Source organism: Thermobia domestica, chromosome 5, assembly GCF_964235325.1.
Source record: "Thermobia domestica chromosome 5, izTheDome1.hap1.1, whole genome shotgun sequence".
Taxonomy (NCBI): Eukaryota; Metazoa; Arthropoda; class Insecta; order Zygentoma; family Lepismatidae; genus Thermobia; species Thermobia domestica.
The window spans coordinates 177,237,567-177,253,708 of NC_137458.1; the positions used below are offsets into that span (position 1 = coordinate 177,237,567).

Genomic DNA, 16,142 nt, shown 5'->3' on the forward strand with positions numbered 1-16,142 from the left:
ACTTTAGAGTTAAATATTGCACAAACTATTGAGCGTAGACGTGATGCGGCATGATATCTTCAAAGGATCCTAACCTACTCTATCCAAATTTGCAGTTTTCAGATTTATGCAACGGCGGCGCAAGGGATTCCCCAAAGGACGTTAGGGATTTCCGGACACTTTACGACGTAAATTGAGTGGACAAAAGCATCTAAAGGACGTTTCACTGTCTGTAAATAATACTACGTGGCATCTCAGTACTCATACACGCAGATTAAAAGATGGAAATGTTTCCCCGTATGTTAGGAAATGTTAGGAAATTAGGAATAAATGTTAGGAAAGGGCGTCGATGTAGAGAGGAAATAGAATGAAATGTATGAATCACTCATCTAAGTTTGTCTAGATGTTCTGAGAAATGAAAAGTTCTTTGACCTTGCATCCCTAATAGCTTCTATTTATTTGCTATTATCGATAAAAGTTATTGATATTATAGAGATAGTATTGATGTTTAAATAATTGTAAGAATTTTGTTTCTTTCGTATATAAACGTCAGTAATTCTGCTGTACATTTTATACTACATTCGTAAAACACATACAGTATATGGTACACATTGTCGTCAATTTAGTATATTCAAGTTACACAAGAGATATAATAATTTATTTTGCAATTCTAATCATTTGAACAATATTTTCTATCATTTATATTTATAAAATGAATATTAATACAACTATCGAATTAATATGCTTATTGCGTGTATCTGTAGTAAATTTTTCATATTTCGCATTATTACAAAACTGAAGAAAGTCCTTATAAATAAATCGTTTTCTGTCTTTGATCCCATATCTCCAACATTAAAAGAGCGAAGAGTAAGATGGTAATATTAGCTTTTACATAGTTTCCATTGTCTTTATCGTCTTTATTGGCTTTATCATCTTTATTGTCTTCTTTATCTTTGTTGTCTTTATCAGAATTGCCTTCCTTGCCAGATTTATAACCTTCTATGGGTTTTATTTCCCCTGAAATGAAATAGAAAGGCTTAAATGTATGGTCATAAGTTTCTCACCATAGTTGTAGATAACAAAAGGAATTGGGGAGGTGATATTTCGAAACAATTTGTAAAGGCAGGAATTTTGTCAATGAAAGTATGTACATGAAGAATTACATTGTAAATTCTAAATTTTGAATGCTTTTGCAAGATGCATTTACCTACTGGTTTGCGTTGTTTTTAATTAAATTACTTAGTAAACAAAAGAACAAATTTGATTATTCCTTAAAATTTATTTTATCTAACTACATGCTACACTATACGGAACATTTTATGAACTACACAGCAATTGCTATATTCAGAGTTCATTATTCTTTTGATATTCCATCCAACCCGGATACATGATTTATCCATGACAATACTACACTGGTGCGAAAGAATTTTAAAATATCGAATAAGTAGTTACGAATACATTTTGAGTATGTGGGCGATGTGGTGGCGGAAGAAGCTGATTGTAGGTGACACTGTTACTATGGGACTTCCAATTATATTACAGAGGATGTTCAGAAGCAAACAGATCCGAAGGTTACAGCATAGGTAACCACACATAAGTCCAAAGAAACAGATGTTTGGACAAATATGCGGTCAATAGATCCTACGGATATGCTATCCTACGTTCGCTATAAATATTTAAAAGTTAGGTAATGTCCATTACCCGACCTCTTGGCAGACCGGTGCCCTACAACGGGGGAAATTTGAAAAGATACAATATTTAACATGGTATAACTACTGGTACTAGTAACACTGTTCTCAGAACATGCTTATGTTTCCTCACCTCTTTTCTTATACCGTACTGGTCTCGCAGTAAAACTCAGACATACAGAAGGATAACAGAAGATTGTTCTGAGGGGAAAAAGAGAACACACACCACACGGAACTATAAATTAATTCATCATAGGAATAGACAAACCAAAGTGATAAAACAAATATAAGATATATATTCTTATTATATCAACTGTAGTGTTTTCCATTGTTCAAGGTTTGACTTACAGACTTAAAATTGATTTAAACTACCCGCTGAGGAAAATAATGCATTTATTGTAAAAATTATTATGTCTGAGTGTCTGATGAAGCTAAAGTGGGTAGTTGGCGAAACTAAACTGTTACACGGTTATAATTTTTGAAGCAAGCTTATTGTTTTCTTCAGCGAGTAATTTAAATTAAATTTGTTATATGAGCATATATTACAGTATATTAATATTGTAAGTTACAGCTAGACATGTACATTTTCACTATTTAAATGTCTTTGCTTCGTTATATTTACACATAGTGTTAACGAAACTCTTAGTTCTAGGTGCATCAAAATAAAAGCACATCGATCACGCATGCTTACACTAAACCACATATAATCAGCATTAAGAAGCTCCTTCTGTCTATATATTTCACATACGCACCTTTGGCGTAAGAGGTCTTGTTCAATTCCTAATGGCAGATCATGTGGTTCGGATTTAATGATAAACTATAGACCCATGTTACACACGGCATTAGTGTTAAAGAGGGAAATTAAACCTCAAACCAACCCACCAACCAATTAGGATTTATGAATCATCATAAAATCTACATTTCCTATCATGTACTGTAAAGAGCGTCTAATAATATTACAACCTGAGAACTATTCTCAGCAGAGGGACTTGCGTTAGTTTCTTTCATTTTTTTCATTTCAAACTGTTACGTTTTGTGGTCTAAACCAATTATATATTTAATGTTGAGTTTTATTAGTCTTGTGTTGTGTGTTCTTATCCAACATCAAGGTTGCAAAGAACTGGAAACTACCACAGGGATTTGAATTAGGTATAGTTAGCGAGTGCTCAAACTATCACGCAAGAGCAATTCTTACACTAAAGGACATCCCCAACCACACTAGCTGTCCTCCAAGAGATCAGCATTACAGGACCATTCCACAGGCGTAGGTAATTATACAAAATGTAAGGTTAAGAAAGATGTGATATTCGAAATGTCAATTCTATGATATTTTAGTTTCAGATTATGAACAATCAAAAAGCGAAGATAAATGTCTATTAAGATCAATCAGGTCAGTGAAAGTTGTGCTCATACCCTCAATTGTAAATCTTTCTACTTTAGAGAGGGTAAAGTTCGATTCGAAATCGCTTCTTTATCTAAGTTTCATAACTGTTTGCTCATTGATCTTGGCTTATGGGCCGTAACAAATTACACGTTGATGTTAGGATTTGAGTTGTTGTGGCTATTGAGTTATTGAAGTTGAGTTTTAGATCAATATTCTGATCCTTGAAATCTGTGGAAAATTCTGACATATTAAGAACATCCGAATTTTTTTCCGAATTACTAGTTAGACATTCTTATATGTTTCTAACTTTCAATTCTAGCAATCATTACACAATATGGATTTAGACTCATAAACCTAACTAACCTAGAAATCAGAAGTAGGAAGTATGGTGGCCTAGGCGAAGATAAATACATTTCTAGAATAAGAAATTATTCATGTTTTGTCTTATTATTTTCAGTTACTTTAAATCAAAAGATTCGGAGTACACTAGTGTTGAGGGTTGGAATTAGAGATAGCATTAAAATTTCAGCAAAAGAAAAACTGGGCCACGTGGAAATACGTAGGAACAAACCATGGTTCGACCAGGAATGCATTAAACTAACAGAGAAGAGAAAACAGGCAAAATTACGCTGACTAAAATCCGAATGAAATAACTACACAAAATTTCGCAGATACCAGGCAGGAAACTTCCAAAACTTGTAGAACAAAGAAACGTGATTTTTTGAAACCTAAAATTAAGGAACTTGAAGATAATAGTAAAAATAAAAGCATCCGGGACATGTATAAGGGGATCAGCGAATTTAAGAAAGGCTATCAACCTCGTGTTTATATATTAAAGAAATCTGACGGTACAGTTCTCACTGATATGGATAGCATCTTAAATAGATGGAAAGATTTCTTTGACGATTTACTTAACACGCAACCAAAAACTAGTGTGCGTGGAGAAAGAGAGATACATACCGCAGAACCGTATATTCCAGAAGCCAACCGAACAGAAGAAGAAACCGCTATAAAGAAATTAAAGAAACACAAATCTCCGGGTGTAGATGAAATTCCGGCTCAGTTAATTTTAGCTGGAGGCGAAAAATTGTGGAACAAGATACACATACTCATTCTCCTTATCTGGAAAAAGGAAGAATTGCCAAAAGAGTGGAAAGCATCAATCATTGTTGCAATTCACAAGAAGGGCGACAAAACTGACTGTAATAATTATCGAGGCAATTCTCTTCTGTCAACATCCTATAAAATCTTTTCAAATATTCCATTAGCAAGATTAACCCATACGCAGATGAAATGATTGGAGATTATCAATGCAGATTTAGACGAAATCGATCAACTATCGACCAAATATTTACCATTCGCCAAATACTCGAAAAAAGTGGGAATACAATACCCCGGTACATCAACTACTTATTGATTTTAGAAAGGCGTACGATTCGGTTAGGAGAGAAACATTATACAACGTTCTTACAGAACTTGGAATACCGAGAAAGCTAATTAGATTAATTAACATATTTTTAAATGAATCCCAAAGTAAAGTCCGGGTAGGAAAATTTTTGTCCACGAGGTTTCACGTCGAAAATGGCATGAAACAAGGCGTTGTTGCCATTATTAACTTTTTGTTGGAATACGCCATAAGGAAAATTAAAGCTAGGAATCAGGGCCAGAGTTGAACGGTATTCACCAAGTTATGGCATATGATGATGATGTAAATTTAATAGGAGATGATAGCAGAGCAATAGAAAGAAATGCAGAGATCTTATTAAACGTTTGCAGGGACATAGGTTTAGAAGTAAATGCAGAGAAAACTAAATATATGGAAGTGCGTCGGGACCGTAATACGGCAAATTGTGAATGCGTTAAAATATTAAATAATACTTTTGATAAAATGAATAATTTCAAATATTTAGTATCAATATTAACAGAGGAAAATCATATTTACGAAAAAATTAAATGTCGACTAAAAGCAGGGAATTCGTGTTACTATTCGGTTCAAAATCTCTTGTCGTCGCGAATTCCGTCGAGGAATTTGAAGCTTAAAATAAAATATAAAACTATAATCATGCCTGTTGTTCTGTATGGTTGCGAAACATGGTCGCTTACCCTGAGGGAAGAACATAGACTGAAAGTATTTGAGAACAAGATCCTGAGACGAATATTCGGACCCAAGAGGAACGGGAATGGGGAATGGCGGAAACTTCATAACGAGGAACTACATAATTTATACGGTTTACCCAACATTGTTAGGGTCGTCAAGTCTAGGAAGCTTAGTTGGGCAGGTCATGTAGCTAGAATGGTAGAAAGTAGAAACGCTTTCAAGGTCTTGACTGGAAGACCAATCGGAAAACAACCATTAGGAAGACCTAAGCACAGATGGGAGGACAATATTAAGATGGGTCTAGCAGAGATTGGAATACAGAGTAGAAACTGGATGCAGTTAGCTAAGGATGGAAGTCAGTGGAGAGTTTTTGTGAACGCGGTATTGAACCTCCGGGTTCCATAGCCCATAGAGTTAGTTAGTTAGTTACTTTAAATCAAGAAGAGGTTTTGTAATTGTTTTGGCATATTGGAATTTACTCAAAAGCTTTAACAAACTAAATACTTATAAGAATACTATTATTTATTTTCAAAGATATTATCTCATGACTATTTTCAACTAATAATTTACACGCTTTAATATTATATCCCACACATCGTTCTGAATTGAAATGGAAATTTTCTTTAACGTTATCCTGTAATGTTCTATGTATTTCTGCGAAATGATGTTCTCCACCACACGGTCCCATGCATGAAATCGGACCAAGTATCACTCACATAAGAAGCGATATTATTCTACTGTGCAACTGTGGCGCTACCTTTTGACCTCTAAAAAAACTAATTTTATAAGACTTAGAACATTAATGTGAAATATTTACTGGAATTGGAAATTTTAAGTCTATGTGCTCCTACTATGTTCTGGGTTTTCATTTTCCTCAAATCCAGAATAGATACTTTCTTTGTTTGCTTGTTTCTTCATTGATTGGCATATTTTGTAACCCTTCTGGCTGATCTAGTGATAAGCATGCTTGTCTTTGATGCAAGTGACCACGGGCTAAATTCTCGGTCAGAGATCTGTAAACAGACTGGTTGTTCAGCTTCCATTTGAAACAGTTTATTTTGTTCTATATAGTCTCATTACTACGCCAAAGAACCTAAATAGAAATCAGTTCAATTATCAATGTTACTTCTGGCGACCACTTTTTCAGTTTTGGAGTCTTATAATACAGTGCGTACTTCGAGAACGAATGTTTTCTCAGATGTAAGATGATCAACAGGCTACGCCAGGACCTATGAGTAGTATTGTGATACAGCTCTTGCGGTGATAAGATAATGTAATTAGGACATAGATCTTTTTTGCCAGGTGATTATGCATGATTCTCTGTAGCTCCTCTTTTTGTACCACAATTCGATGTACTTAGGAGCTCACGTATAGGGAACAACGTATTCTACAAGATTTCGATTTTACGCACCTGAATACAACGAAGAGAGACTAAGAAGCATGCATAAAGAAGCGACAGGGTCACATTACAATAACTTGAGTATAGTAACTTTCTACAGTAAAATGAAAAAGAATTTCAATTTTCTACACAGCAAACGATTACCTACAAACAAGGCCCCTTATACTATCCATCCCAAGATATATATAAGGTAAAATTAAAAATGAAATTAATCAGTTTTACGTCCCACGTATAGGCAGTGTAAAGGGGATGGTGATGATATGAATGAACGAAATGGTGAAACCAAGTGTGAGAAAACGGATAAATCGATAAAATCCACGCACATGATGTTTTTATACCACAGAAACTATTTGGTGTAACATGGGCGTGCCAGCCAGGTGGATGAGGGGGACGCGTCCTTCCAGAAATTTTCTAGGAGGGAATTGTCCCCCCAGAAGATTGTATAGCAGGAATTCTTCCCCAAATATCTCGGCAAAAAAGATGAAATACTGGAATGGGAACGTCAATTTTCAAATAATAATTTCTGGATTTGAAAGGAATTCAGTTTCATTGAAGGAAATTCTGTAACAATTGACCAGGATATATATAAATGAAATACAGAAAGTAGCGACAATGTATTAGCTACATCGATAACTACCATAAAGCGTGCACACATTCATTTGCAGGAAAAAGAAAATTTTGAAATATCTATATATTGAAATGCTACGTTTATATGTTCGTGGTCAAGAAAAGTTTATATGTTTGTGGCGAATTCTTGTAACAATGATATCTCGGAAACTACAAGCTCTGGAAAGATGCCGATTTCACTGATTGATTGCAAATTTTGTGAAGATTGTTGAGTCATAATTGAATATTTTTTAAATGGGCGTTATTTCTTTATTACATTTTTTAGGAGTACGCGGAAGTATTGAAAATTTACAAAGTAAAGCATCATATCTCAACGATTTATACATCCCAACACCGCACATTTGTTTCATGGTCAAATGATAATGAAAAACGAAGCATAACTATTTCTTCAGTATAAGATGAATCTTTATTGTATGGAGTGTTTGGCCTAATGAACACTATATAGACTATTACTGACATTATAATTAATTGTGTATGTGAGCTAGTATCTTTATGAAAATAGTAGATTCTAATTGAAAGTAAGCAATTCTCAGTGTGTCTTTTCATTATGAATAGCTACCGCATTGTGAAAGATTTACACTCGGTTCCAAGGCAAAAATATTTCGGATTTGACTTAGTACTTATAAAAAGTTTCATTCTCAGTTTCAAATATTTCTGCCTTGAGATTTTATCTTCAGTCTCCAAGAAAGTGCTAGCTGCAAGAAAAAAATGTCGCTTTCTGAGTATCTAAAAAGATCCTTTGCCTCTACACTTATATCATTACAAAGAGAAAAGACAAAATGTGGATTTTTAAAAAAAATTAATATAAAGACTCTTGCTGTATCGGCTTCGTGTAAAAATACCACCATTGATTGATCCAACCTGGACAATTGATGGAAGACTTACAACACTGTTTAGTTTCGGAAATTTAACTCAACACCTGCCTAAAAAGACATTTTTCTTCGTGTGCGGGTAACGTAGGTCTCTTTGCGTGTTCTTTCTAATGTATTGTTGAACTTCGTCAATTGGGCTGTGCGCAAGTGCGCCACTGTTTTTGAAAGGACATATTTTGCAGCGTGTTTTCTCCAACAGTAAAGTTATTTAGAAGGCTGTGTTTATGTGTTACTGTGAATATAACGTTGATATGTAGTTTTTCATCTCTTGTTTCTGTTTAGTGTTTTTTGTTTGTTTGAAATGGGTCAATTTGTCATAAGAAAAAGAAAAGAAGACAGCACGTGGGCCAAAGCAGTGCCATTGTTGAAGAAAAGAAGAGAAAAAATAATTCAAATGATAGTTCAGCTGATACATTACAACTTGAAATATATAATGGAAATTCAAATCTTGCATCAGTCACCATCACCATCAGTGTCTATAGAAGAAACATCTCAATCTCCACGTCTAGCAAGTGGTTCAGATTTCCCAAACCCTTCGAACCTTTCAAAGCCCAATTAGACTTTAGTGTTACCTACAAATTTTCCACAACAGTCTCTGAAAGGTCGAACATTGAAATTTGCCAACTTGGTTCCAAGTAGGTTCCTTCCGTGGCTGCACGTCGATCCAAACAACATTTTTTCCTTTTCTGTTTTTACTGTATGGACATCTTGAAAAACATTTTTTTTTAAGTTAGTAGGAGGGGCCCCCTTATATCTCGCCGAGTCAGCAAAATTTTCTCGATTCTGATTTCTGGAGATAGGTCAAAGTGATTTTAGTACCCGCTCACGCGGGAAATCTAAACTTAGCCAAACCCCCAAGTCACGTGGTATGACATCATGAGTCACCCTGCGTGGAAATCCCTTACTCTCTTTTATGACCGGGATTTTTGAAATTTGTTCTCTTTTAGGGGTAAGATGAATGCTTTGGTACCATGATGCTGATTGACTGATAGATGTCACGTGATCTTAGGACCTGAGATTTTTGAAATTCGTTCCCTTTTATGGGTATTCTCTCTGATGAGTACTTGGTACTTCGATTTTGATTGGCTAATAGCCGTCACATGATTTTAGACCCGCCACACCGTGAACATGTTACATGGTATAACGTTATGAGTCACTTTGTGTGGAAATCCCTCACTTTGAATTTTTGAAATTCGTTTCCTTTAATGGTTATTTTCTTTGATGAGTGCTTTGGTACCTCGATTTTGATTAGTTGATAGAAATCACATGATCATAGCCCCACCAACGCAAGAAATTTAAATTTTCAGGTCACATGATATGACGTCCTGAGATCAGGCGATCCACCCTTGACCGTGATTTTAGAATTCCTTCCTTTTATGGTTATCTTTTTGGTACTTCGAAGTTTCCCTTTAGGGTTTGGACCCTCCACCTTAAATATTATCGTTCCCTTTCACTGGTAATATGACTCTTACCTTTATGGAGAGGGAATCCACCTTATATATTTACGTGTTGAGATTGTATATAGAATCTTGCCCTTGAATTAGAATGTATCTGAAAGGATACATTTGTTTTTTAACAATGGTGAAACAGTAGACCATCCTTGTCGCTTGTAGATTAACTCTAAAAATTTCGAACTAAATTTTTAAAATTTTCGAACTAAAAATTTAAAACCAGATTGTGAAATGTACACCAAGTTTGGGAAACCAAAAAGAAAATCCTAAGGAATATTTCTCGAGGAATCGAACCCAGGTCTTTCAAACCAAAGACGTGTATGCTAACCGCTTAGCTATGAACGAGCTCAGTTTTAATCGTGCTTGGTGGGATTTAAACCATGGTCCGTGAAACGATATACTTTAAGATATGTAAAAGAAAATAACGTTTTCGTTCGTGGATTAAAATTAAATGCTGAGAGACTTCTTTGTGTGTTGACACAAAATCACATATGATTTAAATGCAAACGTCAGCGAATGTTGTATCATCTTACTTTTGTTTTACTACAAGTGTGTCAGCATGATTCATGAGAAAAAGCAAACATTGACATTCTCTTATTAAATATGAGGAAATTGAAATGTCGTCACAGTTAGGAAAGGTAGTGACGTGATCCAGCCAGAAAGCATTCGGGATGATGCCATGATCAGAATTGCGATACTAGATGTTCTATTAAAGATTTCATAACTATTGAGAAACTTGAATAACGTCACGATTGATTGTTACAAATTGTTTTGGTTCGTGATTCATGACGATCGCAATATTGAAAGCAGCTTTTTGATTGGTTCGTTGTGATGTCATTTATGAATTTCCTCGTTTCTGATTGGTGGATGGTGACGTCGTTTTCATAGCGACCTAAATAGAAACTTAATTTAATTTTTCAAATCGTACACCACCCTCAGCTACCAAGTGAAGAAAGTGTACTTCTTGTGCCACTGTAAAAACTAGTTTACCGAGTTTCGTTTATTGAATTTGAGGTAAGTTCATTGTGGTTTTATCATCACACAAGATTAGAAAACCATTTTTATTCAATATCAATGGAGTGATTTTGAAACGTATTACGCATGAGGGTAACATTGTTATCACTAACACACTGCTTTACTTTAAGCATGAAATATCGTTCCCATTTGACTATGGGAGAGTAAATGGATGATCGTAGATTAATTAGGGAGTGGGAGGAAACAGGGCACGACGTTGTTCTTCATAAAACGGGGATCGAATCAGATACCTCACGCACTAGCGGATGCCCTTTAAAGTTATTGTTTCCATGTCAGCGGTGTGTACGCTAACCAATTAGCTTAGTTTTGAAAAGAATATATTACAAAATTTCAAAAACTAGGCATGAGAATGATATTGTTCGATTCCATTTCAAACCATTGTTTTAGTTTAGTATCCATTTAGTTTAATGTTGAATCTGAGAGTCCCGCCTGGAATTGAACCATAGTCAGAAATAGCATAGTTTTGCAAAGAATGTATGATAAATTTCGAAAACTATGCATGAGAATAATATTATTAAATTCCCGAAAAGGCTTGACATCGCCCCGACGTGGAAAGCAAACCCACCGAAGATTGAACCAGGGCCTTCCATGTCAGAACCATGTACACGAACCGCTTAGCCACGATGAAAAATAAGAATGCATGAATATTTGAATATTTGGTTTTACGCTATACAGATTTTGTTTTGACAACTACATATGCGTTATATTAATGTTTGATGAATCTCTTAAACTTGCAAATACATCATTTTAAAGTTGAGGGGAAAATGCTTACGTATACTTTGTCGTATCTCAGCACTATTGAAAGGTTCATTCATTTCATGCATTATTTCTACCATTACAGAATTTTAGGTCAGTTACATGCTGATGTAATGGTCTTGAGTTTGATTTCCAGTATGACAGCAATAAAACACTCATTTAAGTAACATAATAATTTAAGACATGGTATCCGAAAAAAAACTGATTTCTAGTACGTGTGCTTTAATAATGAGACAGTAAGCGCCCCCGCCGGGTATCAAACTCATGACCTTCAGATGAATTGCTTAGTTAAGTATTTATCACAAACGTTATGATTTCCTGTTTATCAGGTGATTCAGATTTTTCTTTCTTTTTCTTTTGAAGTAAATTAACGCTGCTCAATGCCTTTTCACCCTTACATATTTCTTTTTACCGTAATTGTACCTGTTTGTTTGTTTTTTCATTTTTAACCATGGCCGAATCGGGTTTCACCATTCGTAACGAAATCACTCGTCATTATAAACGATTTAATATTGAGAGCAGAATGATGAAAGTACAATTTAACGCATCAACGTAGGAACCAATATTATTCAATATGTACACAACAGTTTTCAAGAAATGCTTGATCATTTATTAGCTAATGTCGACTAGAGTTACGCACGAGTCGAGTCGAGTCGAGATTTAAGCCTGTTTCGACTCGTCTCGAGAAAATGTTGTTTCGACTCGAGTCTCGACTCGAAAATATGTTTCTGTCTCGAATCGTGTCTCGACTCGACAGTCTCTGTCTCGAAATTCGAGTCGAGACAAAATATACAAGTTAAAATATACGCACACATCAGCCAGACCATTATGACTACCTACCTAATTATCAGTATGTCGACCTTTGGAACGGATAACAACGGCGACGTGTCTTGGCATGGACGCAATGATCCTTGGTAGGTTGCCGGAGAGAGTTGACACAACATATGCACACACGGGTCACCTAATTCCCGTAAATTCCGGGGAGGGGCGATGCGCCGTGACGTCACGTTCAATCACATTCCAGATGTGTTCGATTGGGTTCAGTTCCGGCGAGTCGAGGGGCTAGCACATCACTTGGTACTCGCTCCTGTGTTCCTAGAACCACTCCATCACATTCCTGGCCTTGTAACATGGTGCATTATCTTGTCGAAAAATACTACTACAGTTGGGGAACATGATCGTCATGAAGGAGTGTCCGTAGTCTGCAAGCAGTGTGCGATACGCCTTGGCCGTCATGGTGCCTTGCTCGAGCTCCACTAGACACATGGATGCTCACGTGAATGTTCCCTAGATAATAATTAAGCCGCAGCCCGCTTGTCTCCGTCTCGCAGTACAAGTGTCAAGGAGCTGTTCCCTTGGAATCCGAAGGATTCGCGCCCTCCCATCGTCATGATGAAGAAGGTATCGGGATCCATCAGACAATGCAACGCTCTGCCACTGTGCCAAGGTCCAGTGGCGATGGTCACGTGTTTATTTCAGTCGTAGTTGCCGATGTCGTGATGTTAACATTCGCACATGAATGGATCATCGACTGCGGAGGTCCATCATTAGGAGTGTTCGGTGCAATGTGTGTTCAGACTAGTGTTGTGAAGGCCTGGGGAAAAAGGAAAGTTTGGGTTTAAAAAACAATTTGTTTACGGTTCTCCCGAGCTTGGAAAACAACGGAAAATTTTAGTAAAATTGAAATTTTCGAATATTTTATTATATTATGCTTTCAAAATTAAAAGTGTTTGTATTTATTAGTTTAGAGTTAAGATAATTGAGTACTTATGTTTCTTGTATTAGAATAGGGGAAATTTTGTGCAAAACTCATCCAAACACTTCAAAGTTAGCACTGTGATAGAATGGAGTTATGGTTACAAAAGAAACTAAAATATAATCCTATTTAGCTTAATTAGTATAGACGCATTAAAATTATCTTGAGCAATATTATGAAGTTCCCCCTTGATGGCACGGAAGTGCTAAAATAACTGGGCCAGAATCATTTTAGTTAATATGTTAAATCAAACATATATTTTATAGAGATATTTTCCTTGTTCTATGTAAAATTTCCGGAAAATTTGAATCCATTAGAAAAAAATGTTCGGAAATATTGGCAAAAATAGGAAAATATAGTTTAAAACTATCTTTTGGCCTGATGCTAGTAATCTTAGTTGCTGTAACATGTCTACAGCATATACAGTAGGAAGTCGAAAATCCGAACTAATTGGGACTACAGGTAGTTCGAGTTTTCTAAAATGACAAAAAATGCCATTTAGGCTTACATATACTGTACGGCATGTTCTTCAATCGATACAGTGGTTATTAAGTACATAGAGTAATTACAATACCGAACGTAAGGCTACTTACATTTAATGTTTCTGAAGAAACTGCTCGTGCACTAAATTACACTGATCTTGTAAGTCACACTTAAAACTTGTAGACCTAAGGGAAAATAAAAATAAAAATACATGACAAACAATGTGTATGAATGAACTTTTGTAAAAACACTAACTTCACTCAACGTCGACGGACACACTATTGTTTGTTTATCGCTAGCGTTAAGACAAAATGTAAAAAGCTTCTAGGGACCGGGTTCGGATTTTTGACGTTCGGATTATCGACGTCCTACTGTATATACAATGTATTTCGCTAACGGAAAAATACTTAAAGCAACAGGTTTTAATTCTACTTTTTAGTTTTCTGATTTCTGGTAAAATCCCTCTTTATTCTTTGTATATTTTTCGAAAAACTCAAAAAGAGAGAGGATCTTATTTACACATACACACATATACCGCACAAGTGAGTGAATTTGAGCAGCGAGAAAATATTAAAGGGTTGGATATGTGAAATTTCCGTTCGTTATTATTACAGACTTGCAGAATACCCGGTTTTCGCATGGGGAGAATACGTTTCATTTTGGACACAAAGGGCACAAAACTGTCACCAATGAACTTATGGAGCCCCAAAACTATGAATTCGACATTAATACCGGTAATTTTCAATTACCTTTACATTACACCATCCCCCTTAGAATACTAATGGGACTGAATTTCTATTTAAACGGCCGGAAGTGTCACTGTTCATCTCAGCGACCCCGAAAACTATGGATTCGACACTAATATCGGTCATTTTCAATAATTTTTATATATCTTCTCCCTCCTCCAAGTTGTGGGGCCGAATTTTGATTTAAAGGGCATCGAAACTGTCATTGTTCATTTCAGCGACCCCGAAAATTATTGATTCGACACTAATATCTGTCATTTTCCCCTCTCCCCTTCCCTAAAGGTGCACCTTCAAAGTGAAATGATAAAAATCAATCCGAACCTCATCTATGTTGAAAATTTTATGGAGGTCGGTGTGATGATTCAGGAGTTATTAAGTTAGAAACATAGTCACTTTCATTTTGATTGTAATAGATAATCTGTCGCACTAAAAACATGTGTTTGTTTACATACGTACAGGATTTTGTACATAAAGTTTATGTAAGTGTGTATATTAAAATATTAAATAATAAAAATTATATGTTTTAGTGCATGAGTATTACTGAAGTTTGTCTATTTAAGAAGTGATTTGGTTAAAATAACAAAACTTCACTAGATCAAGGAGCATATTAAGAACTCAGTTTCATTCAAGAGACCTATTTGTTGCAACAGAAACACTTCATGTTGGTAGGCTTGTATGTAACTGTAAAAGTTCTGTAATTAATGCACATTCACGAATAAATGACATAAAGAAATAAGTGCAGACTAGCTGAACCTGCGCTCTCTACACAGCGCATCATTCACATATGAGCATGAATCTCCTTGTCATTCCTCATATCTGTACATGTCACTGTACAGATACAAGTGAAGGACGCCTTCATAGAAATCGGCAAGGGTTTTCATAAACGGGAAATTTTTTCGATTATTTTTTTTTCAATATTTCGCACCGTTTGCAAGATTTGAGCCCACTTGTAGTTGGAATTTATAATTCATATATGATCAATGTTTCCTTTCTTTTTGCATGCATTATGTAATAAGTAAATAAATTACACATACAATTAATTATGTCAGAGATATACCAAGTTCATTGTGAAAAAACTCCCCAAACAATGAAGATTCATCTTAGACTGGAGAAATGGTTATCCTTCGTTTTCTTATAATTTGCCTATGAAACAAACACCTGAGAGATATATAGCCCCTATATACAACTATGCGATGTTGGAATATATAACTCATATATGATGCTTTACTTTTTCAAAAATTTCAGTACTTCCACTGTACCCCTAAAAATGTAATAAAGAACTAATGGCCACGTTCTTTTAAATATTCAATTCGAACTGGGCAATTTACACAAAATTTGGAATAGACCAATGAAAACTTCACGTTTTTAGCACTTGTGGGTTCAAGATCTCATTGTCGAAAGGACTGGAGACAAACATATGCGCGTAAATCTAGTATTTTAATATATAGAAACTGATTGAAATAGTTTTATTTTCGAGTGCTATTTTTTAATATTCGCAATATTGAAATTTTTGAACTTATATTTTTCAAGCGTTTGAAGAAAAAAGATATGATTACTAGTAAAATTAACCTAATACAAATATTTTTATTTTTTTAATTTTTCCAATTTTTCAAGAAATAAATCGAAAAAAAGCGGTTTTTTACCATGTTCAAAATTTCCGGAAATTTTACAACACTAGTTCAGACATACTTGTACTTTGCCCAGCATTAAACTCTGATGTTGGTTCCGACGCACTTCGCTGCCTGTCCTGTTTTACCAGTCTGTCCAGCCTACGGCGTCGGACAAATGTATGAAGTGGGGGCGCCCAACCCCTCGACGTTTGGACGTCGTTTCCCCTTAGTTTTGCCACTTGTTGAAGACACTCACCA

The 16,142-nt window shown here is 35.4% G+C and overlaps 1 protein-coding gene across 2 annotated transcripts in view; it reads right to left on the minus strand.

Moving 5' to 3' along the window:
• Positions 1-474: 474 nt before the first annotated feature.
• LOC145686300 (venom allergen 5-like) overlaps positions 475-16,142 on the minus strand; it is a 227,803-nt gene continuing 212,135 nt past the window's right edge. Inside the window, exons 7-8 of one of the 2 annotated variants that reach the window (XM_081759445.1) lie at positions 13,639-13,713; positions 875-996 (exon numbers count right to left, since the gene is read on the minus strand). In XM_081759445.1, the coding sequence (XP_081615571.1) occupies positions 13,670-13,713 (44 nt within the window). In that variant the 3' untranslated portion in view covers positions 875-996; positions 13,639-13,669. Of the gene's footprint in view, positions 997-13,638; positions 13,714-16,142 lie in introns of both variants that reach the window. The other variant, XM_081759444.1, reaches the window with a different exon arrangement.